The sequence below is a fragment of the Bufo bufo genome, chromosome 1 (assembly GCF_905171765.1).
Source record: "Bufo bufo chromosome 1, aBufBuf1.1, whole genome shotgun sequence".
NCBI classification, from domain to species: Eukaryota; Metazoa; Chordata; class Amphibia; order Anura; family Bufonidae; genus Bufo; species Bufo bufo.
This window is the reverse complement of record NC_053389.1, coordinates 31,487,632-31,513,798: the sequence shown is the minus strand read 5'-3', so window position 1 is coordinate 31,513,798 and position 26,167 is coordinate 31,487,632. Positions and strand designations below refer to the sequence as shown.

The 26,167-nt window shown below is 44.7% G+C and overlaps 1 protein-coding gene across 1 annotated transcript in view; it reads left to right on the top strand.

Moving 5' to 3' along the window:
• Positions 1–3,474: 3,474 nt before the first annotated feature.
• Positions 3,475–26,167, top strand: part of LOC120980128 (alpha-tectorin-like) — a 40,476-nt gene continuing 17,783 nt past the window's right edge. The window contains exons 1-3 of the mRNA XM_040409419.1: positions 3,475–3,565; positions 5,402–5,428; positions 18,528–18,646. Coding sequence (XP_040265353.1) covers positions 3,523–3,565; positions 5,402–5,428; positions 18,528–18,646 — 189 coding nt within the window. The 5' untranslated portion in view covers positions 3,475–3,522. The remainder of the gene's footprint in view (positions 3,566–5,401; positions 5,429–18,527; positions 18,647–26,167) is intronic.

Sequence of the window (26,167 nt, the reverse complement as noted above, 5' to 3'; positions counted from 1 at the left end):
TTTCTATTAGCTGCCCAATACCATCCTTACAGTGAAGCATGATGTAGCAGCATCATGCTGTGGAAACAGGAGAATGGACAGGGTTGAGGGAAAACTGAATGGACTAAAGTATAGCGATATTCTAAATTTAAAAAAATCTGATCCAGTGAGTTCTGGACCTTAGACTGGGCTGAAGGTTCACCTTCCAACAAGACAATGACCCTAAGCTTACGGCCAAGATAACACAGGAGAGGCTTAGGGACAACTCTGTGAATGTCTTTGAGTGGCCCAGCCGCAGTACTAACTTGAATCCAATTGAACATCTCTGGAAAGACCTGAAAGTGGCTGTCCACCGGCGGTCTCCATCCAACCTGACAGAGATGTAGAGGTTCTGGCTGAAAATTCCAAAATCCAGAAGACTGGAATCGCTCAAACTAAATCCTGAGTAAAGGGTCTGAATACTTATGTCAATGCAGGATTTTAGATTTTCTTTTCAAGAAATTAGCGAAAATTTCTAAAATTCTGTTCTCACTTTCTTATTATGGGTCATTGAGTGCAGAATGATAGGGAAAAACTGTAATTTTAAGGCACTTTATTTTTATGCTTCCACTGGTGGTATAAATTCTGACAATTTTCTAACGTGTAGCACCGACACATGATCCTGTGTAGGTATACAAAGACATATGTTGACCATTAATTCCTATAGTAAAAATAAGCCTTAAACAGCATGCAGATGGATAACCATGGGTGCATGGTGACCTACGTGTGTGCATTAGGACCCTGTGTCAGACTGGGGTTACTTGGGTCCATCAGAGGAAATCATTCTCTGGGCCTACCCCTTATATCATCAGTAGAGTCTAATAAGTTTTGAATCAAAGAAACAGTCCCTAGAGGCAACTGACTGGCTACAAAGCCAACCCAATGTTTTTTTTATTTCTCTTGGATCTTTTTGAAAACTGTGGTTTCGGCCACCTAGTACATTTTTAAGCCTTTACGGTGCCCCACCTGCCCTCTATCCTAACGTTACCTGGGGAATTTGCCCCTCTTCCCCCACAGTTACTTCCCTGAGCCAAGGAATATGGTGAGGAGCTCTGGACAAGATATGAACAGGGAGTTCTTTAAAATTTTCAGAAGTTGAAAAACTCTTTACATCGGTGAATTAATACTCCAATTCAGTGCAAAAAAAGAGCTGCAACATATACCGTACAGTGCCCACATAATATGGCCATAGCGTACCCACAACTAAATGTGAGATGAGTTTTCATGGAGGGAAATTTAAAGTTGAAATAGACTGCATGAAGTGAAAAAGGGGTGGAGAGACCCTTAAAAAGTGGGGGCCCAAGTTCATTTTCCCCTTTTGCTTATGCTGTATTCTGCCCTGTGTGCTGTAGATCCAGTTCTACAACATTACATTCCAGGGCTGGTTCTTCCTTCTTTAAACCTTGATTTTATCTAAGCTCTGTAAATACTTCTTGTGCGTGTTTCTCATTTTTCTCATAAATATGTTTTTAGTTTTGTTTTTTTAATGAGTGGTAAAACCAGGATACCTTGTATGATAATGTCACCACATGTCATCTACAGTATAGGCATGGCACGATAATGCGTCTGCCCTGAGCCCAGGATAGCGGTCAAATGCTTGGTTGGCTGGCAGTTATTCCTCCTGACTTCTCCATAAACCTGCCCTCTGGGTTTGATCATGCCACCTGTTGTAGTTTCCCGCCAAAGGGAAACCGATGCCAGAACAAGTCCTATTGGATCACTTCTGACATCCAGCACATCAGTTATAACGCCGGATGTCTCCTTGTGCCAGACAGTTGATGCAGCATTTTTCCGTCCAGTGCCTTCAGACTATGGACACTAGATCACTGCTGGCCAGATTTGTGAGTCCAACACATTCTCAATACTCTTAGAAGGCAGGAAAACACAGGTGTTATTAACTCATTAAAGCTACTCATGATACCGCACCAATTCTTTGGGTTTTTCCATGCATTATTCAAATCTTGACCAACGCGACCAGTTGGTGCAAATGCTGAAGTTCCCCATTCTTGGAAACCATCGCCACCTGGGACCTGCTCCTATCTCAAAAAAAGGAACCCCTGAAGGGAAGGAGAGCACAATGCATTTGTGTGGCCACCCTCCGCTCACCACTATGGGAGTTCCCAAAAATAGCAGAGCACTGGCTGTCCCATAGCAGTGAATGGAGAGGGAACAGCTTACCCAATCCAATGATGTCACGTTCATCGGTCGCATGGCCTAGGCGCAGCTCAGCCCCATTTAAATGAATGGGGTTGGGCTGCGATACCAAGTACAGCCGTTATACAATGTACGGCGCCGTGCTTGGTGAGCTGCAAGGAGGCTGCTGCGCATATCGGAGCTTCTTCGATTAGCTGAAAGGCAGGGATGATGGAAGTCAGACCCCCACTGATCTCATATTGATGACCTTTCCTGAGAAGAGGTCAACAGTATAAAAAAAGTCCCTTAACTTCGTAAAATATGACCTTCTCCAGTATTCACATGCCTGAATCTAATATAGTACCCAGGACCCTGACATGGGTGCTTGACGGTTTATGTAACGCCTATAGACTTCAATGGAAAGGTTGTCTCTTCCCATCTTGCATTCTATTTGTGGTCAGGACCAGATGCCTTGCTTTGCACAATGGGGATGTCAGCACCCCTCTTCTCCTGATATACACCTTTCAGACATGCATATCACATTCAGTGAAAGGCCCCATTTAAAGGGGATATATTATGCAGTTTGCATCTCATTTATGAAGGCCGCTGTGATTTTGCAATGTGTTTCTTTTGCTTTTATCACCCCGATCTTTTGTTCTGGACTTTGGTCACATGATCATGTCCCGGCTGCACATTCTTATTTCCTGTGATGTTATGTCCATGTCTACAGCACCACCTAGTGGCGGGAATGGTTAGTACAGTGATATAAAATTTATGTAACATCTTTTATTAACGCTTTTTATATAATGTGCCTCCAAAGTACAGTAATAAAAAGCATTTCATGTTGAAAATCTTAGTAGATGTGTTTCTGCCTGAGCTCACCTTCCAGTTAAATAAATGCTAGCCATAAGAGGGGGAGTCCCTGGTACTATGGCATGTCTAAGGGCTGCCATGTGAGCATCCCTAAAGGTATCTCAGTGCAGAAGTATCTAGCTAAAATTCCTGCCTAAGTCTCTACCTGGGCAAAGCACATTGGCTTGTTGCTCTCGTCTAGTACTTGGGCACGTTACCAGCCAGCACTTTCCATATAGCCATGCCCCTGCCACAAGCTTCATGAACAACATGTACAAGACTGACGGACGTGCAGGAAGGATGGAGCAGGGAGGAGAGTAATAAAAGAACCCAGAATGCTCACGACGCAGTGAGATGCTTCCATATTTAGATAATTTGTAATTACTTAACAGTTTGACGCTATTTTACGCATTATAATTAGGTTATTAGCTCTTGTGGCTATAAAAATAATATATTATTTTGTACTTTTAGGTACTAAAGTAACTCCCCTCTCATCTATCATTGCCTGGCTTCAGTCACATGAAAATGAATCCTGCTGTTATCTTCCTTCTTTTAGTGATCGGTGAGTATATTTCACCTCTTTTCGGTGCATACAAGTTGCATATAGAATAGATAATGTTATCATTTGTCAATTAAACACCATTTTAATGCTCATGTAATTTTGATAAAATGCTGTCATTACATTACATTACTTATCCTGTACTGATACTAAATTGCATCCTGTATTATACTCCGGAGCTGCACTCACTATTCTGCTGGTGCAGTCACTGTGTACATACATTACATTACTTATCCTGTATTGATCCTGAGTTACATCCTGTATTATACTCCAGAGCTGCACTCACTATTCTGCTGGTGCAGTCACTGTGCACATACATTACTTATCCTGTACTGACCCTGAGTTACATCCTGTATTATACTCCGGAGCTGCACTCACTATTCTGCTGGTGCAGTCACTGTGTACATACATTACATTACTTATCCTGTACTGATCCTGAGTTACATCCTGTATTATACTCCAGAGCTGCACTCACTATTCTGCTGGTGCAGTCACTGTGTACATACATTACATTACTTATCCTGTACTGATCCTGAGTTACATCCTGTATTATACTCCAGAGCTGCACTCACTATTCTGCTGGTGCAGTCACTGTGCACATACATTACTTATCCTGTACTGACCCTGAGTTACATCCTGTATTATACTCCAGAGCTGCACTCACTATTCTGCTGGTGCAGTCACTGTGTACATACATTACATTACTTATCCTGTACTGATCCTGAGTTACATCCTGTATTATACTCCAGAGTTGCACTCACTATTCTGCTGGTGGAGTCACTGTGTACATACATTACATTACTTATCCTGTACTGATCCTGAGTTACATCCTGTATTATACTCCAGAGCTGCACTCACTATTCTGCTGGTGCAGTCACTGTGTACATACATTACATTACTTATCCTGTACTGATCCTGAGTTACATCCTGTATTATACTCCAGAGCTGCACTCACTATTCTGCTGGTGCAGTCACTGTGTACATACATTACATTACTTATCCTGTACTGATCCCAAGATACACCCTGCATTATACTCCAGAGCTGCACTTACTATTCTGCTGGTGGAGTCATTGTGTACATACATTACTTATCCTGTACTGATCCTGAGTTGCATCCTGTATTATACTCCAGAGCTGCACTCACTATTCTGCTGGTGGAGTCACTGTTTACATACATTAATTATCCTGTACTGATCCTGAGTTACATCCTGTATTATACTCCAGAGCTGCACTCACTATTCTGCTGGTGCAGTCACTGTGTACATACATTACTTATCCTGTACTGATCCTGAGTTACATCCTGAATTATACTCCAGAGCTGCACTCACTATTCTGCTGGTGGAGTCTCTGTGTAATGCAGGACAGGACAAGTTCTCCATGGTGAGTAATTCCTCTCCACAGTGGTCAAAAGATGAGGACCCTGAACAAGGACCCTCTACTATTAACTTAAAATTCTCTAATAATGTACAGTATATGGAAAATCGCTTTCTGTAAATTTGAAAGCCTTGTTAAAATCACATTTCCCAAAGCAGGCAATGAACAAGCAGGATATGCTAAGAAATATTGGAGGAAGAGAGATTTATGAGGGTAATATTTGAAGTCGGTGTTCTATGAGTCTTTTTAAAAATGTCCCAGTAATAAATATGTAGTGAAACTCATTAACAAAGCCAACTACACCAAAGCTCCCCCTAGTGGTGGCTGCAGGCATGAAGAATGTCATCATTTCAAACCATCTAGAACATGTCATATGTTCTCTGACATTGTTATTAATACTGAAAAGAAAAATGAACAGATTACAAATGTATAATAAGAATTAATATTAAGGTTCTTTTGTTTCAGTTGACTACAGCGCATCAGCAAACACAGGTAAGCCCAGTGTACAAACTTCTAGAAGCTTAGATATCTCTAAGACTGCAGGAAACCATCAGCCGGTCATGCATCAGAAGGAGATTATTAATGTGTCACTTGGTTTTTAAACATTTTACAAACTATTTTCATACGTAAATACATTCACATCTATTGCGTTTCAAATGATATAGTAATCTACATAAATGATATTACTTCACCTCATCTTTACTTATTTAGCTTGTAGAAGTGGAGCATCTGAGCATTTCTCAGGGCTCATGCACACAACCGCATGTATTTTGCGGTCCGCACAAAAAAGGATGGCGTCCGTGTGCATTCCGTATTTTGCGGAATGGAACAGCTGGCCCCTAATAGAATAGTACTATCCTTGTCCGTAATGCGGACAGAAATAGGACACGTTCTATTTTTTTGCAGAACGGACAAATGGACATACGGAAATGAAATGCACATGGAGTAACGTCCGGTTTTTTTTTTTGCGGACCCGTTGAAATGAATGGTTTCGTATTGGTCCGCAAAAAAAACAGAACAGACATGGAAAGAAAATACGTTTGTGTGCATGAGCCCTTTCTCCGATGCTCCCCCTTGTTCTGTGCTGCATCTCTCAGGGCAAGGTCTGTTTTGTTTACTTCCTCAATATTCTAGACGGAGGCTTCCACCTAATAGTGACCCTGGTGACGTCACCGGAACAAATGGACAGTCTATAGCGCTGCCCTAGGCTCTAGAACAGCCTGGGGCACTGCTATAAGACAGACCATTTGTGTCGGTGACGTCATTTAGATCACTACTAAGCGGAAGTCTCCGACTAGCATATCAGTAGTAAAGAAAAAGCTCTTGCCCTGTGAGATGCAGGACAAATCCTTTCATCTTTACTAATCCTGAGTTACATCCTGCATTACACTCCAGAGCTGCACTCGCTATTCTGCTGGTGCAGTCACTGTGTACATACATTACATTACTTATCTTGTACTGATCCTGAGTTGCATCCTGTATTATACTCCAGAGCTGCACTCACTATTCTGCCGGTGCAGTCACTGTGTACATTACATTACTTATCCTGTATTGATCCTGAGTTACATCCTGTATTATACTCCAGAGCTGCACTCACTATTCTACTGGTGGAGTCACTGTGTACACACATTACTTATCATGTACTGATCCTGAGTTACATCCTGTATTATACTCCAGAGCTGCACTCACTATTCTGCTGGTGGAGTCACTGTGTACATACATTACTTATCCTGTACTGATCCTGAGTTACATCCTGTATTATACTCCAGAGCTGCACTCACTATTCTGCTGGTGGAGTCACTGTGTACATACAGTACATTACTTATCCTGTACTGATCCTGAGATACATCCTGTATTATACTCCAGAGCTGCACTCACTATTCTGCTGGTGCAGTCACTGTGTACATACATTACATTACTTATCCTGTACTGATCCTGAGATACATCCTGTATTATACTCCAGAGCTGCACTCACTATTCTGCTGGTGCAGTCACTGTGTACATACATACATTACTTATCCTGTACTGATCCTGAGATACATCCTGTATTATACTCCAGAGCTGCACTCACTATTCTGCTGGTGCAGTCACTGTGTACATACATTACATTACTTATCCTGTACTGATCCTGAGTTACATCCTGTATTATACTCCAGAGCTGCACTCACTATTCTGCTGGTGGAGTCACTGTGTATATACATTACATTACTGATCCTGTACTGATCCTGAGTTACATCCTGTATTATACTCCAGAGCTGCACTCACTATTCTGCTGGTGCAGTCACTGTGTACATACATTACATTACTGATCCTGTACTGATCCTGAGTTACATCCTGTATTATACTGCAGAGCTGCACTCACTATTCTGCTGGTGCAGTCATTGTGTACATACATTACTTATCCTGTACTGATCCTGAGATACATCCTGTATTATACTCCAGAGCTGCACTCACTATTCTGCTGGTGCAGTCACTGTGTACATACATTACATTACTTATCCTGTACTGATCCTGAGTTACATCCTGTATTATACTCCAGAGCTGCACTCACTATTCTGCTGGTGCAGTCACTGTGTACATACATTACATTACTTATCCTGTACTGACCCTGAGTTACATCCTGTATTATACTCCAGAGCTGCACTCACTATTCTGCTGGTGCAGTCACTGTGTACATACATTACATTACTTATACTATACTGATCCTTAGTTACATCCTGTATTATACTCCAGAGCTGCACTCACTATTCTGCTGGTGCAGTCACTGTGTACATACATTACATTACTTATCCTGTACTGATCCTGAGATACATCCTGTATTATACTCCAGAGCTGCACTCACTATTCTGCTGGTGCAGTCACTGTGTACATACATTACATTACTTATCCTGTACTAATCCTGAGTTACATCCTGTATTATACTCCAGAGCTGCACTCACTATTCTGCTGGTGGAGTCACTGTGTACATACATTACATTACTTATCCTGTACTGATCCTGAGTTATATCCTGTATTATACTCCGGAGCTGCACTCACTGTTCTGCTGGTGCAGTCACTGTGTACATACATTAGATTACTTATCTTGTATTATACTCCACAGACTGGAAACTTAAAGGGATTCTGTCACCAACCTGACTGGTTTTAAACCGATCACATAGTTCAGTGGAACACAAAGACATGACACAGATGTTACCTTTGTTTCATTTTTCAGATCGTTTTTATGATATGCTCGTGAGCCGTCACAAGTGCCCAGGGGCGGAGAGTTTGCTGAAAGTGCCCAAGTTCCCCCGCCTCATTTGCTCCTAACTCCGCCTCTCAGTAAACTCCGGACAGCCCTGTTGCTCTGTGACATCATATATCCCTAAAAGCCGTTCACGCATCGCTGCCGGGCCCGGGCATGCACAGTGTTCTGCCCACAGTTGGAAGAGGCACAAAGATATGCAGTGCGCATGCGCCAGTTAAAATCGGCGCCTGCGCACTGCATATCTCTGTGCCTCTGCGAGGCACGAACGGCCTATAGGGAAATATGATGTTACAGAGCCACAGGCCTGGCCTGAGCTTACTGAGGGGCGGAGTTAGGTGTGAGTGAGGCGGGACTTGGGCACTTTCAGCAAACTCCCCGCCCCGGGCACTTGTGACGGCTCACTAGCATATCATAAAAACTGATGATCTGAAAAATGAAACAAAGGTAACATCTGTGTCATGTCTTTGTGTCCCACTGAACTATGTGATCGGTTAAAAACCGGTCAGGTTGGAGACAGACTCCCTTTAAAGTAGACCTAAAAAAAAAAAAAAAAGTGAAACTTTTTAAACTTTTTTTTATAGTGGGGTCCAAATTTACTGAGGGCAGGGTCAACACAAGTAGGCGGAGCCAAATAACAGCGCATCATAAAATACTGCCCCAGAACCACAACATTTTCTCCCTATGTGGTGGCTGCATCAGGTGTCACATTCTGTATTCCTACTCCAGTTGGCTTAGGATGGCAGTACCGTTAAATTCAGGAGTTAGGAGGGGAGCATCAGATCAGTACTTACCAGGGTGGTCCCTGGGGGTTCTCCCAATTTTAAGTTCCCCTGTAGGGTCTTTGGCCAGTCCACCCTGTCTGAGAACTCTTCTGACCCCGCTCCACTTCCGCTGCCTTTTTTGCACTGTACAGAGAATATTCTGCAGTGTTGCACTGTACAGAGAATATTCAGCAGTGTTGCACTGCAGAGAGAATATTCTGCAGTGTTGCACTGTACAGAGAATATTCTGCAGTGTTGCACTGTACAGAGAATATTCTGCAGTGTTGCACTGTACAGAGAATATTCTGCAGTGTTGCACTGTAGGAGATGTGTTGCTTTCAGTTTTACCTAATTTTCATGTCGCTGCAGCATACCATGTCGCCTCACATTGTGCTTGATGGGGCTTGAACACCCATCTTCCTTATAGATGACACCTACTGCAGTAGTTGGGACCTCGGAGTTATCGTTTGGTTGTCAGACTATTTGTATCTTTGGAGGTGACTACAGCATAATGCATTATGTGAATTAAGAGAGCCCTAGATTAAAAAAAAATGAAAGCATTTACATGGTTAAATTTAAAAAGGACAAAGATTATGCAAATGAGTGGGTGTTTCTGTGCAGATAAGGGGAGGGGCTAAAGCCCCTGTGAATGGGGACTGACATATTGGGGGTTATTTTTCTGTTGTGCTGTGCTAATGTCTAGGGATGAGCGAACCCGAACTGTATAGTTCGGGTTCGTACCGAATTTTGGGGTGTCCGTGACACGGACCCGAACCCGAACATTTTCGTAAAAGTCCGGGTTCGGGTTCGGTGTTCGGCGCTTTCTTGGCGCTTTTTGAAAGGCTGCAAAGCAACCAATCAACAAGCGTCGTACTACTTGGCCCAAGAGGCCATCACAGCCATGCCTACTATTGGCATGGCTGTGATTGGCCAGTGCAGCATGTGACCCAGCCTCTATTTAAGCTGAAGTCACGTAGCGCCGCACGTCACTCTGATATGATCAGTATAGGGAGAGGTTGCAGCTGCGACGTTAGGGCGAGATTAGGCAGTGATTAACTCCTCCAAAAGACTTCATTCTGTGATCGATCTGCAGCTGTGGATCATTAAAGTGCCATTATTGACTTGCTCACTTTTTTGAGGCTGCCCAGAGCGTTTTTAGATCACTTTTTTTCTGGGGTGATCGGCGGCCATTTTGTGACTTGTGGTGCGCCAGCACGAGCTATCACCAAGTGTATTTAACCATCGATAGTGTGGTTATTTTGTGCTATATCCTACATCAGCTGCAGGCTGAGCCTGTGTCACCGAAGTGCATTTAACCATCAACAGTCTGGTTATTTTTTGGCCATATACTACATCAGCTGCAGGCTGAGCCTGTGTCACCCAAATGCATTTAACCATCAACAGTCTGATTATTTTTTGGCCATATACTACATCTGGTGCAGGCTGAGCCTGTGTCACCCAAGTGCATTTAACCATCAACAGTGTGGTTATTTTTTGGCCATATATTACATCAGGGGCAAGTTGAGCCTGTCACCCAGCGCCTAAAAAATAGACCTGACATTTCTATTCAACCAAATCTGCACAGTTTTAGCTGGTCAAGTTATTTGTAGTGACCGTAAAAGCAGACTTTTTGTTCTGGGTTGAAAAAGCATTCCCAAATTTGCCATTCTGAAAATAACTAGTTTGTGGTATTTGAGGCCTACTTGAAATCTATCCCAAAAAGAAAATCTTACATTGAAGGTATTGATAGTGTCATTCAGAAAAACCTAAGACACACGCTAGCGTGCTGATAGAAGTGTCATTCTGTGATTAAACCTATAACTGTCACACAGCGCAAAAAAAAAACAGGTCTCACATCTCTATTCAACCAAATCTGCACAGTTTTAGCTGGTCAAGTTATTTGTAGTGACCGTAAAAGCAGACTTTTTGTTCTGGGTTGAAAAAGCATTCCCAAATTTGCCATTCTGAAAATAACTAGTTTGTGGTATTTGAGGCCTACTTGAAATCTATCCCAAAAAGAAAATCTTACATTGAAGGTATTGATAGTGTCATTCAGAAAAACCTAAGACACACGCTAGCGTGCTGATAGAAGTGTCATTCTGTGATTAAACCTATAACTGTCACACAGCGCAAAAAAAAACAGGTCTCACATCTCTATTCAACCAAATCTGCACAGTTTTAGCTGGTCAAGTTATTTGTAGTGACCGTAAAAGCAGACTTTTTGTTATGGGTTGAAAAAGCATTCCCAAATTTGCCATTCTGAAAATAACTAGTTTGTGGTATTTGAGGCCTACTTGAAATCTATCCCAAAAAGAAAATCTTACATTGAAGGTATTGATAGTGTCATTCAGAAAAACCTAAGACACACGCTAGCGTGCTGATAGAAGTGTCATTCTGTGATTAAACCTATAACTGTCACACAGCGCAAAAAAAAACAGGTCTCACATCTCTATTCAACCAAATCTGCACAGTTTTAGCTGGTCAAGTTATTTGTAGTGACCGTAAAAGCAGACTTTTTGTTCTGGGTTGAAAAAGCATTCCCAAATTTGCCATTCTGAAAATAACTAGTTTGTGGTATTTGAGGCCTACTTGAAATCTATCCCAAAAAGAAAATCTTACATTGAAAGTATTGATAGTGTGATTCAGAAAAACCTAAGACACACGCTAGCGTGCTGATAGAAGTGTCATTCTGTGATTAAACCTATAACTGTCACACAGCGCAAAAAAAAAAAAACAGGTCTCACATCTCTATTCAACCAAATCTGCACAGTTTTAGCTGGTCAAGTTATTTGTAGTGACCGTAAAAGCAGACTTTTTGTTCTGGGTTGAAAAAGCATTCCCAAATTTGCCATTCTCAAAATAACTAGTTTGTGGTATTTGAGGCCTACTTGAAATCTATCCCAAAAAGAAAATCTTACATTGAAGGTATTGATAGTGTCATTCAGAAAAACCTAAGACACACGCTAGCGTGCTGATAGAAGTGTCATTCTGTGATTAAACCTATAACTGTCACACAGCGCAAAAAAAAACAGGTCTCACATCTCTATTAAACCAAATCTGCACAGTTTTAGCTGGTCAAGTTATTTGTAGTGACCGTAAAAGCAGACTTTTTGTTCTGGGTTGAAAAAGCATTCCCAAATTTGCCATTCTGAAAATAACTAGTTTGTGGTATTTGAGGCCTACTTGAAATCTATCCCAAAAAGAAAATCTTACATTGAAGGTATTGATAGTGTCATTCAGAAAAACCTAAGACACACGCTAGCGTGCTGATAGAAGTGTCATTCTGTGATTAAACCTATAACTGTCACACAGCGCAAAAAAAAACAGGTCTCACATCTCTATTCAACCAAATCTGCACAGTTTTAGCTGGTCAAGTTATTTGTAGTGACCGTAAAAGCAGACTTTTTGTTCTGGGTTGAAAAAGCATTCCCAAATTTGCCATTCTGAAAATAACTAGTTTGTGGTATTTGAGGCCTACTTGAAATCTATCCCAAAAAGAAAATCTTACATTGAAGGTATTGATAGTGTCATTCAGAAAAACCTAAGACACACGCTAGCGTGCTGATAGAAGTGTCATTCTGTGATTAAACCTATAACTGTCACACAGCGCAAAAAAAAACAGGTCTCACATCTCTATTCAACCAAATCTGCACAGTTTTAGCTGGTCAAGTTATTTGTAGTGACCGTAAAAGCAGACTTTTTGTTCTGGGTTGAAAAAGCATTCCCAAATTTGCCATTCTGAAAATAACTAGTTTGTGGTATTTGAGGCCTACTTGAAATCTATCCCAAAAAGAAAATCTTACATTGAAGGTATTGATAGTGTGATTCAGAAAAACCTAAGACACACGCTAGCGTGCTGATAGAAGTGTCATTCTGTGATTAAACCTATAACTGTCACACAGCGCAAAAAAAAAAAAACAGGTCTCACATCTCTATTCAACCAAATCTGCACAGTTTTAGCTGGTCAAGTTATTTGTAGTGACCGTAAAAGCAGACTTTTTGTTCTGGGTTGAAAAAGCATTCCCAAATTTGCCATTCTCAAAATAACTAGTTTGTGGTATTTGAGGCCTACTTGAAATCTATCCCAAAAAGAAAATCTTACATTGAAGGTATTGATAGTGTCATTCAGAAAAACCTAAGACACACGCTAGCGTGCTGATAGAAGTGTCATTCTGTGATTAAACCTATAACTGTCACACAGCGCAAAAAAAAACAGGTCTCACATCTCTATTAAACCAAATCTGCACAGTTTTAGCTGGTTAAGTTATTTGTAGTGACCGCAAAAGCAGACTTTTTGTTCTGGGTTGAAAAAGCATTCCCAAATTTGCCATTCTCAAAATTGTGGTGAACGGGAACAATGAGGAAAACATCTAATAAGGGACGCGGACGCGGACGTGGACATGGTCGTGGTGGTGTTAGTGGACCCTCTGGTGCTAGGAGAGGACGTGGCCGTTCTGCCACAGCCACACGTCCTAGTGAACCAACTACCTCAGGTCCCAGTAGCCAGCAGAATTTACAGCGATATTTGGTGGGGCCCAATGCCGTTCTAAGGATGGTAAGGCCTGAGCAGGTACAGGCATTAGTCAATTGGGTGGCCGACAGTGGATCCAGCACGTTCACATTATCTCCCACCCAGTCTTCTGCAGAAAGCGCACAGATGGCGCATGAAAACCAAGCCCATCGGTCTGTCACATCACCCCCATGCATATCAGGGAAACTGTCTGAGCCTCAAGTTATGCAGCAGTCTCTTATGCTGTTTGAAGACTCTGCTGCCAGGGTTTCCCAAGGGCATCCACCTAGCCCTTCCCCAGGGGTGGAAGAGATAGAATGCACTAACGCACAACCACTTATTTTTCCTGATGATGAGGACATGGGAATACCACCTCAGCACGTCTCTGATGATGACGAAACACAGGTGCCAACTGCTGCGTCTTTCTGCAGTGTGCAGACTGAACAGGAGGTCAGGGATCAAGACTGGGTGGAAGACGATGCAGGGGACGATGAGGTCCTAGACCCCACATGGAATGAAGGTCGTGCCACTGACTTTCACAGTTCGGAGGAAGAGGCAGTGGTGAGACCGAGCCAACAGCGTAGCAAAAGAGGGATCAGTGGGCAAAATCAGAACACCCGCCGCCAAGAGACTCCGCCTGCTACTGACCGCCGCCATCTGGGACCGAGCACCCCAAAGGCAGCTTCAAGGAGTTCCCTGGCATGGCACTTCTTCAAACAATGTGCTGACGACAAGACCCGAGTGGTTTGCACGCTGTGCCATCAGAGCCTGAAGCGAGGCATTAACGTTCTGAACCTTAGCACAACCTGCATGACCAGGCACCTGCATGCAAAGCATGAACTGCAGTGGAGTAAACACCTTAAAAACAAGGAACTCACTCAGGCTCCCCCTGCTACCTCTTCTGCTGCTGCTGCCGCCGCCTCGGCCTCTTCCTCCGCCTCTGGAGGAACGTTGGCACCTGCCGCCCAGCAAACATGGGATGTACCACCAACACCACCACCTGCGTCACCAAGCATCTCAACCATGTCACACAGCAGCGTTCAGCTCTCCATCTCACAAACATTTGAGAGAAAGCGTAAATTCTCACCTAGCCACCCTCGATCCCTGGCCCTGAATGCCAGCATTTCTAAACTACTGGCCTATGAAATGCTTTTATTTAGGCTGGTGGACACACACAGCTTCAAACAGCTCATGTCACTTGCTGTCCCACAGTATGTTGTTCCCAGCCGCCACTACTTCTCCAAGAGAGCCGTGCCTTCCCTGCACAAACAAGTGTCCGATAAAATCAAGTGTGCACTGCGCAACGCCATCTGTGGCAAGGTCCACCTAACCACAGATACGTGGACCAGTAAGCACGGCCAGGGACGCTATATCTCCCTAACTGCACACTGGGTAAATGTAGTGGCGGCTGGGCCCCAGGCGGAGAGCTATTTGGCGCACGTCCTTCCGCCGCCAAGGATCGCAGGGCAACATTCTTTGCCTCCTGTCTCCTCCTCCTCCTACTCAGCTTCCTCCTCCTCCTCTTCCACCTGCTCATCCAGTCAGCCACACACCTTCACCACCAACTTCAGCACAGCACGGGGTAAACGTCAGCAGGCCATTCTGAAACTCATATGTTTGGGGGACAGGCCCCACACCGCACAGGAGTTGTGGCGGGGTATAGAACAACAGACCGACGAGTGGTTGCTGCCGGTGAGCCTCAAGCCCGGCCTGGTGGTGTGCGATAATGGGCGAAATCTCGTTGCAGCTCTGGGACTAGCCGGTTTGACGCACATCCCTTGCCTGGCGCATGTGCTGAATTTGGTGGTGCAGAAGTTCATTCGCAACTACCCCGACATGTCAGAGCTGCTGCATAAAGTGCGGGCCGTCTGTTCGCGCTTCCGGCGTTCACACCCTGCCGCTTCTCGCCTGTCTGCGCTACAGCGTAACTTCGGCCTTCCTGCTCACCGCCTCATATGCGACGTGCCCACCAGGTGGAACTCCACCTTGCATATGCTGGACAGACTGTGCGAGCAGCAGCAGGCCATAGTGGAGTTTCAGCTGCAGCACGCACGGGTCAGTCGCACTGTGGATCAGACCCACTTCACCACCAATGACTGGGCCTCCATGCGAGACCTGTGTGCCCTGTTGCCCTGTTTCGAGTACTCCACCAACATGGCCAGTGGCGATGACGCCGTTATCAGCGTTACAATACCACTTCTATGTCTCCTTGAGAAAACACTTAGGGCGATGATGGAAGAGGAGGCGGCCCAGGAGGAAGAGGAGGAAGAGGGGTCATTTTTAGCACTTTCAGGCCAGTCTCTTCAAAGTGACTCAGAGGGAGGTTTTTAGCAACACCAGAGGCCAGGTACAAATGTGGCCAGACAGGGCCCACTACTGGAGGACGAGGAGGACGAGGATGAGGAGGAGGTGGAGGAGGATGAGGATGAAGCATGTTCACAGCGGGGTGGCACCCAAAGCAGCTCGGGCCCATCACTGGTGCGTGGCTGGGAGGAAACACAGGACGCTGACGATACGCCTCCCACAGAGGACAGCTTGTCCTTACCTCTGGGCAGCCTGGCACACATGAGCGACTACATGCTGCAGTGCCTGCGCAACGACAGCAGAGTTGCCCACATTTTAACGTGTGCGGACTACTGGGTTGCCACCCTGCTGGATCCCGGTACAAAGACAATGTGCCCACCTTACTTCCTACACTGGAGCGTGATAGGAAGATGCGCGAGTACAAGCGCACGTTGGTAGACGCGCTACTGAGAGCATTCCCAAATGTCACAGGGGAACCAGTGGAAGCCCAAGGCGAAGGCAGAGGAGGAGCAAGAGGTCGCCAACGCAGCTGTGTCACGCCCAGCTCCTCTGAGGGCAGGGTTAGCATGGCAGAGATGTGGAAAAGTTTTGTCAACACGCCACAGCTAACTGCACCACGACCTGATACGGAACGTGTTAGCAGGAGGCAACATTTCACTAACATGGTGGAACAGTACCTGTGCACACCCCTCCACGTACTGACTGATGGTTCGGCCCCATTCAACTTCTGGGTCTCCAAATTGTCCACGTGGCCAGAGCTAGCCTTTTATGCCTTGGAGGTGCTGGCCTGCCCGGCGGCCAGCGTTTTATCTGAACGTGTATTCAGCACGGCAGGGGGCGTCATTACAGACAAACGCAGCCGCCTGTCTACAGCCAATGTGGACAAGCTGACGTTCATAAAAATGAACCAGGCATGGATCCCACAGGACCTGTCCATCCCTTGTGCAGATTAGATATTAACTACCTCCCCTTAACAATATATTATTCTACTCCAGGGCACTTCCTCATTCAATACTATTTTTAATTTCATTTTACCATTATATTGCGGGGCAACCCAAAGTTGAATGAACCTCTCCTCTGTCTGGGTGCCGGGGCCTAAATGTGTGACAGTGGCCTGTTCCAGTGGTGGGTGACGTGAAGCCTGATTCTCTGCTATGACATGAAGACAGATTCTGTGCTGACATAAGGCCAGATTCTCTGTTACGGGACCTCTCACCTCTGTCTGGGTGCCGGGGCCTAAATGTGTGACAGTGGCCTGTTCCAGTGGTGGGTGACGTGAAGCCTGATTCTCTGCTATGACATGAATACAGATTCTGCGCTGACATAAGGCCAGATTCTCTGTTACGGGACCTCTCTCCTCTGCCTGGGTGCCTGGGCCTAAATGTGTGACAGTGGCCTGTTCCAGTGGTGGGTGACGTGAAGCCTGATTCTCTGCTATGACATGAAGACAGATTCTGCGCTGACATAAGGCCAGATTCTCTGTTACGGGACCTCTCTCCTCTGCCTGGGTGCCTGGGCCTAAATGTGTGACAGTGGCCTGTTCCAGTGGTGGCTGACGTGAAGCCTGATTCTCTGCTATGACATGAAGACAGATTCTGCGCTGACATAAGGCCAGATTCTCTGTTACGGGACCGCTCTCCTCTGTCTGGGTGCCGGGGCCTAAATGTGTGACAGTGGCCTGTTCCAGTGGTGGGTGACGTGAAGCCTGATTCTCTGCTATGACATGAATACAGATTCTGCGCTGACATAAGGCCAGATTCTCTGTTACGGGACCGCTCTCATCTGTCTGGGTGCCGGGGCCTAAATGTGTGACAGTGGCCTGTTCCAGTGGTGGGTGACGTGAAGCCTGATTCTCTGCTATGACATGAAGACAGATTCTGCGCTGACATAAGGCCATATTCTCTGTTACGGGATCTCTCTCCTCTGCCTGGGTACCGGGGCCTAAATGTGTGACAGTGGCCTGTTCCAGTGGTGGGTGACATGGAGCCTGATTCTCTGCTATGACATGAAGACAGATTCTGCGCTGACATAAGGCCAGATTCTCTGTTACGGGACCTCTCTCCTCTGCCTGGGTGCCTGGGCCTAAATGTGTGACAGTGGCCTGTTCCAGTGGTGGGTGACGTGAAGCCTGATTCTCTGCTATTACATGAAGACAGATTCTGCGCTGACATAAGGCCAGATTCTCTGTTACGGGACCGCTCTCCTCTGTCTGGGTGCCGGGGCCTAAATGTGTGACAGTGGCCTGTTCCAGTGGTGGGTGACGTGAAGCCTGATTCTCTGCTATGACATGAAGACTGATTCTGCACTGACATGAAGCCAGATTCTCTGCTATGGCATGAAGAGACTGATTCTCTGCTGACATGAAGCCAGATTCTTTGCTATGGCATGAAGAGACTGATTCTCTGATGACGTGAAGCCAGATTCTCTGCTATGGGACCTCTGTCCAATTGATATTGGTTCATTTTTATTTTTTTTATTTTTATTTTAATTCATTTCCCTATCCACATTTGTTTGCAGGGGATTTACCTACATGTTGCTGCCTTTTGCAGCCCTCTAGCTCTTTCCTGGGCTGTTTTACAGCCTTTTTAGTGCCCAAAAGTTCGGGTCCCCATTGACTTCAATGGGGTTCGGGTTCGGGACGAAGTTCGGTTCGGGTTCGGATCTCGAACCCGAACATTTACGGGAAGTTCGGCCGAACTTCTCGAACCCGAACATCCAGGTGTTCGCTCAACTCTACTAATGTCGCTTTATCATAAATTTTCTTAAATCGAGGTGTCCTCTATCCGTATGGAGCTCCACTGGACAAAGAAACCATGAAAGCAGATGATGGTGCATCCAGCGCGATTAAAGCCACAGTCCCTGTTTTCGGGAAGCAGTATTCATCTATATATGTGAGTATATATGTGGACTGTACATGTGAGTATATATATGGACTGTACATGTGAGTATATATGTGGACTGTACATGTGAGTATACATGTGGACTGTACATGTAAGTATATATGTGGACTGTACATGTGAGTATACATATGGAGTGTACATGTGAGTATATATATGGACTGTACATGTGAGTATACATGTGGACTGTACATGTAAGTATATATGTGGACTGTACATGTGAGTATACATATGGAGTGTACATGTGAGCATATATATGGACTGTACATGTGAGTATATATGTGGACTGTATGTGTGAGTATATATGTGGACTGTACGTGTGAGTATATACTGTATATGGACTGTACACGTGAGTATATATGTAGACTGTGCATGTGATTATATATGTGGACTGTACATGTGAGTATATATGTAGACTGTACTTGTGAGTATATATATGGACTGTACATGTGAGTATATATGTGGACTGTACATGTGAGTATAAATGTGGACTGTACATGTGAGTATATATGTAGACTGTACATGTGAATATATATGTAGACTGTACATGTGAGTATATATGTGGACTGTACATGTGAGTATATATGTAGACTGTACATGTGAGTATATATGTGGACTGTACATGTGAATATACAGTACAGACCAAAAGTTTGGACACACTTTCTCATTCAAAGAGTTTTCTTTATTTTCATGACTATGAAAATTGTAGATTCACACTGAAGGCATCAAAACTATGAATTAACAGATGTGGAATTATATACATAACAAAAAAGTGTGAAACAACTGAAAATATGTCATATTCTAGGTTCTTCAAAGTAGCCACCTTTTGCTTTGATTACTGCTTTGCACACTCTTGGCATTCTCTTGATGAGCTTCAAGAGGTAGTCACCTGAAATGGTTTTCACTTCACAGGTGTGCCCTGTCAGGTTTAATATGTGGGATTTCTTGCCTTATAAATGGGGTTGGGACCATCAGTTGCCTTGTGGAGAAGTCAGGTGGATACACAGCTGATAGTCCTACTGAATAGACTGTTAGTATTTGTATTATGGCAAGAAAAAAATCAGAAAAGTAAAGAAAAACGAGTGGCCATCATTACTTTAAGAAATGAAGGCCAGTCAGTCCGAAAAATTGGGTAAACTTTGAAAGTGTCCCCAAGTGCAGTCACAAAAAACATCAAGCGCTACATAGAAACTGTCTCACATGCGGACCGCCCCAGGAAAGGAAGACCAAGAGTCACCTCTGCTGCGGAGAATAAGTTCATCCGAGTCACCAGCCTCAGAAATCGCAGGTTAACAGCAGCTCAGATTAGAGACCAGGTCAATGCCACACAGAGTTCTAGCAGCAGGCACATCTCTAGAACAACTGTTAAGAGGAGACCATGTGAATCAGGCCTTCATGGTAGAATATCTGCTAGGAAACCACTGCTAAGGACAGGCAACAAGCAGAAGAGACTTGTTTGGGCTAAAGAACACAAGGAATGGACATTAGACCAGTGGAAATCTGTGCGCTTTGGTCTGATGAGTCCAAATTTGAGATCTTTGGTTCCAACCACCGTGTCTTTGTGCGACGCAGAAAAGGTGAACGGATGGACTCTACATGCCTGGTTCCCACCGTGAAGCATGGAGGAGGAGGTGTGATGGTGCTTTGCTGGTGACACTGTTGGGGATTTATTCAAAATTGAAGGCATACTGTACCAGCATGGCTACCACAGCATCTTGCAGTGGCATGCTATTCCATACGGTTTGCGTTTAGTTGGACCATCATTTATTTTTCAACAGGACAATGACCCCAAACACACCTCCAGGCTGTGTAAGGGCTATTTGACCATGAAGGAGAGTGATGGGGTGCTGCGCCAGATGACCTGGCCTCCACAGTCACCGGACCTGAACCCAATCGAGATGGTTTGGGGTGAGCTGGACCGCAGGGTGAAGGCAAAAGGGCCAACAAGTGCTAAGCATCTCTGGGAACTCCTTCAAGACTGTTGGAAGACCATTTCAGGTGACTACCTCTTGAAGCTCATCAAGAGAATGCCAAGAGTGTGCAAAGCAGTAATCAAAGCAAAAGGTGGCTACTTTGAAGAACCTAGAATATGACATATTTTCAGTTGTTTCACACTTTTTTGTTATGTATATAATTCCACATGTGTTAATTCATAGTTTTGATGCTTTCAGTGTGAATCTACATTTTTCATAGTCATGAAAATAAAGAAAACTCTTTGAATGAGAAAGTGTGTTGAAACTTTTGGTCTGTACTGTATATGTGGACTGTACATGTGAGCAGAGGTCGCACTATGTGTTTTGAAGAAGAATAAAAATAGAAACATAGAAACATAGAATGTGTCGGCAGATAAGAACCATTTGGCCCATCTAGTCTGCCCAATATACTAAATACTATGGATAGCCCCTGGCCCTATCTTATATGAAGGATGGCCTTATGCCTATCCCATGCATGCTTAAACTCCTCCACTGTATTTGCAGCTACCACTTCTGCAGGAAGGCTATTCCATGCATCCACTACTCTTTCAGTAAAGTAATACTTCCTGATATTACTTTTAAACCTTTGCCCCTCTAATTTAAAACTATGTCCTCTTGTAGCAGTTTTTCTTCTTTTAAATATTCTCTCCTCTTTTACCTTGTTGATTCCCTTTATGTATTTAAAAGTTTCTATCATATCCCCTCTGTCTCGTCTTTCTTCCAAGCTATACATGTTAAGGTCCTTTAATCTTTCCTGGTAAGTTTTATCCTGCAATCCATGTACCAGTTTAGTAGCTCTTCTCTGAACTCTCTCCAAAGTATCAATATCCTTCTGGAGATATGGTCTCCAGTACTGAGCACAATACTCCAAATGAGGTCTCACTAGTGCTCTGTAGAGCGGCATGAGCACCTCCCTCTTTCTACTAGTAATGCCTCTCACTATACACCCAAGCATTCTGCTAGCATTTCCTGCTGCTCTATGACATTGTCTGCCTACCTTTAAGTCTTCTGAAATAATGACCCCTAAATCCCTTTCCTCAGATACTGAGGTTAGGACTGTATCACTGATTTTATATTCTGCTCTTGGGTTTTTACGTCCCAGGTGCATTATCTTGCACTTATCAACATTAAATTTTAGTTACCAGATTTTTGACCATTCCTCTAGTTTTCCTAAGTCCTTTTCCATTTGGTGTATTCCTCCAAGAACATCAACCCTGTTACAAATCTTTGTGTCATCAGCAAAAAGACACACCTTACCATTGAGGCCTTCTGCAATTTCGCTGATAAAGATATTAAACAATATGGGTCCCAGAACAGATCCCTGAGGTACCCCACTGGTAACAAGACCTTGGTCTGAATATACTCCATTGACTGCAACCCTCTGTTGCCTGTCCCTCAGCCACTGCCTAATCCATTCAACAATATGGGAGTCCAAGCCCAATGACTGCACTTTATTGATAAGCCTTCTATGTGGGACAGTATCAAAAGCCTTACTAAAGTCTAGATAAGCGATGTCTACTGCACCTCCTCCATCTATTATTTTAGTCACCCAATCAAAAAAATCAATAAAATTAGTTTGACATGACCTCCCTGAAGTAAACCCATGCTGTTTTTCATCTTTCAATCCATGGGATTTTAGATGGTCCACAATCCTCTCCTTAAGTATGGTTTCCATTAATTTCCACACTATTGATGTCAGGCTTACTAGCCTGTAGTTGCCCGATTCCTCCCTACTACCTTTCTTGTGAATGGGCACAACATTTGCTAATTTCCAATCTTCTGGGACGACTCCTGTTGCCAGTGATTGGTTAAATAAATCTGTTAATGGTTTTGCTAATTCACCGCTGAGCTCTTTTAATGGCTTTGGGTGTATACCATCAGGCCCCTGTGACTTATTTGTGTTAATTTTAGACAGTTGACTTAGAACCTCTTCCTCTGTAAAGACACATGCGTCAAAAGATTCATTAGTCTTCTTTCCTAACTGAGGTCCTTCTCCTTCATTTTCCTTTTTAAAAACTGAACAGAAGTATTCATTGAGGCAGTCAGCTCTGAACTTTTTTGAGGAGTATTTTTACCCGAGGAGGAGAACGAAAGTTACAGTAATACATAATACGTACAATTGTTCACATCTGCGTTTGGTCTCTGTTGCAGATTCTGTCAAAAGACCAGAAAAAAAAGCCTTAAATGCAGCACTTTTGTGTCCGGTAAAAAGACAGATCCTGAACAGAAACTTAATGGATCCCATCATAGTCGGTGGAGTCTGTTCAGCTTCTTCCCTGTGGGGTGACAGGAGGAGGGGGAGGCAGGGTCACTAGTGAGGTGACAGGAGAAGGGGGAGCAGGGTCACTAGTGGGGTGACAGGAGAAGGGGGAGCAGGGTCACTAGTGAGGTGAAAGGAGGAGGGGGAGCAGGGTCACTAGTGAGTTGACAGGAGGAGGGGGGAGCAGGGTCACTAGTGAGGTGACAGGAGGAGGGGGAGCAGGGTCACTAGTGAGGTGACAGGAGGAGGGGGAGGCAGGGTCACTAGTGAGGTGACAGGAGGAGGGGGAGGCAGGGTCACTAGGGGGGTGACAAGAGAAGGGGGTGAAGGGTCACTAGTGAGGTGACAGGAGGAGGGGGAAGCAGGGTCATTAGTGAGGTGACAGAAGGAGGGGAGCAGGGTCACATGTAAGGTGACAGGAGGAGGGGGAGCAGGGTCACTAGTGAGGTGACAGGAGGAGGGGGGAGCAGGGTCACTTGTGAGATGACAGGAGGAGGCGGGAGCAGGGTCACTAGTGAGGTGTCAGGAGGAGGGGGAGCAAGGTCACTAGTGAGCTGAAAAGGAGGAGGGGGAGCAGGGTCACTAGTGGGGTGACAGGAGGAGGGGGAGCAGGTTCACTAGTGAGGTGACAGGAGGAGGGGGAGCAGGGTCATTAGTGAGGTGACAGAAGGAGGGGGAGCAGGGTCACTAGTGAGGTGACAGGAGGAGGGGGGAGCAGGGTCACTAGTCGGGTGACAGGAGGAGGGGGGAGCAGGGTCACTAGTGGGGTGACAGGAGGAGGGGGAGCAGGGTCACTAGTGAGGTGACAGGAGGAGGGGGAGCAGGGTCACTAATGAGGTGACAGGAGGAAGGGGGAGCAGGGTCACTAGTGGGGTAACAGGAGGAGGGGGAGGCAGGGTCACTAGTGAGGTGACAGGAGGAGGGGGAGGCAGGGTCACTAATGAGGTGACAGGAGGAGTGGGAGCAGGGTCACTAGTAAGGTGACAGGAGGAGGGGGAGCAGGGTCACTAGTGAGGTGACAGGAGGAGGGGGAAGCAGGGTCACTAGTGAGGTGACAGGAGGAGGGGGGAGCAGGGTCACTAGTGAGGTGAAAGGAGGAGGGGGGAGCAGGGTCACAAGTAAGGTGACAGGAGGAGGGGGGAGCAGGGTCACTAGTGAGGTGACAGGAGGAGGGGGGAGCAGGGTCACTAGTGAGGTGACAGGAGGAGGGGGAGCAGGGTCACTAGTGGGCTGATAGGAGGAGGGGGAGCAGGGTCACTAGTGAGGTGACAGGAGGAGGGGTAGCAGGGTCACTAGTGGGGTGACAGGAGGAGGGAGAGCAGGTTCACTAGTGAGGTGACAGGAGGAGGGGGAGCAGGGTCACTAGTGAGGTGACAGGAGGACGGGGAGCAGGGTCACTAGTGAGGTGGCAGGAGGAGGGGTAGGCAGGGTCACTAGTGGGGTGACAGGAGGAGGGGGAGGCAGGGTCACTAGTAAGGTGACAGGAGGAGGGGGAGCAGGGTCACTAGTGAGGTGACAGGAGGAGGGGGAGGCAGGGTCACTAGTGGGGTGACAGGAGGATGGGGAGGCAGGGTCACTAGTGGGGTGACAGGAGGAGGGGGAGGCAGGGTCACTAGTGAGGTGACAGGAGGAGGGGGAGGCAGTGTCACTAGTGAGGTGACAGGAGGAGGGGGAGGCAGGGTCACTAGTGAGGTGACAGGAGGAGGGTGGAGCAGAGTCACTAGTGAGGTGACAGGAGGAGGGGGGAGCAGGGTCACTAGTGAGGTGACAGGAGGAGGGGGAGCAGGGTCACTAGTGAGGTGACAGGAGGAGGGGGGAGCAGGGTCACTATTGGGGTGACAGGAAGAGGTGGAGCAGGGTCACTAGTGAGGTGACAGAAGGAGGGGGAGCAGGGTCACTAGTGAGGTGTACATGTGAGTATATATGTGGACTGTATATGTGAGTATATATGTGGACTGTATATGTGAGTATATATGCATACTGTATATGAGTATATATGCGGACTGTATATGTGAGTATATATGCGGACTGTATATGTGAGTATATATGTAGACTGTATATATGAGTATATATGCGGACTGTATATGTGAGTATAGATGTGGACTGTATATGTGAGTATATATGTGGACTGTATATGTGAGTATATATGCGGACTGTATATGTGAGTATATATGTGGACTGTATATGTGAGTATATATGTAGACTGTATATATGAGTATATATGCTGACTGTATATGTGAGTATATATGTGGACTGTATATGTGAGTATATATGCATACTGTATATAAGTATATATGCGGACTGTATATGTGAGTATATATGTGGACAGTATATGTGAGTATATATGCAGACTGTATATCTGAGTATATATGCGGACTGTATATGTGAGTATATATGTAGACTGTATATATGAGTATATATGCGGACTGTATATGTGAGTATATATGTGGACTGTATATGTGAGTATATATGCGGACTGTATATGTGAGTATATATGCGGACTGTATATGTGAGTATATATGTGGACAGTATATGTGAGTATATATGTGGACAGTATATGTGAGTATATATGCGGACCATATATGTGAGTATATATGCGGACTGTATATGTGAGTATATATGTGGACTGTATATGTGAGTATATATGCATACTGTATATAAGTATATATGCGGACTGTATATGTGAGTATATATGTGGACAGTATATGTGAGTATATATGCGGACTGTATATCTGAGTATATATGTGGACTGTATATGTGAGTATATATGTGGACAGTATATGTGAGTATATATGCATACTGTATATGAGTATATATGTGGACTGTATATGTGAGTATATATGCGGACTGTATATGTGAGTATATATGCGGACTGTATATGTGAGTATATATGTGGACAGTATATGTGAGTATATATGCGGACCATATATGTGAGTATATATGCGGACTGTATATGTGAGTATATATGTGGACTGTATATGTGAGTATATATGCATACTGTATATAAGTATATATGCGGACTGTATATGTGAGTATATATGTGGACAGTATATGTGAGTATATATGCGGACTGTATATCTGAGTATATATGTGGACTGTATATGTGAGTATATATGTGGACAGTATATGTGAGTATATATGCGGACTGTATATCTGAGTATATATGTGGACTGTATATGTGAGTATATATGCGGACTGTATATGTGAGTATATATGTGGACAGTATATCTGAGTATATATGTGGACTGTATATGTGAGTATATATGCGGACTGTATATGTGA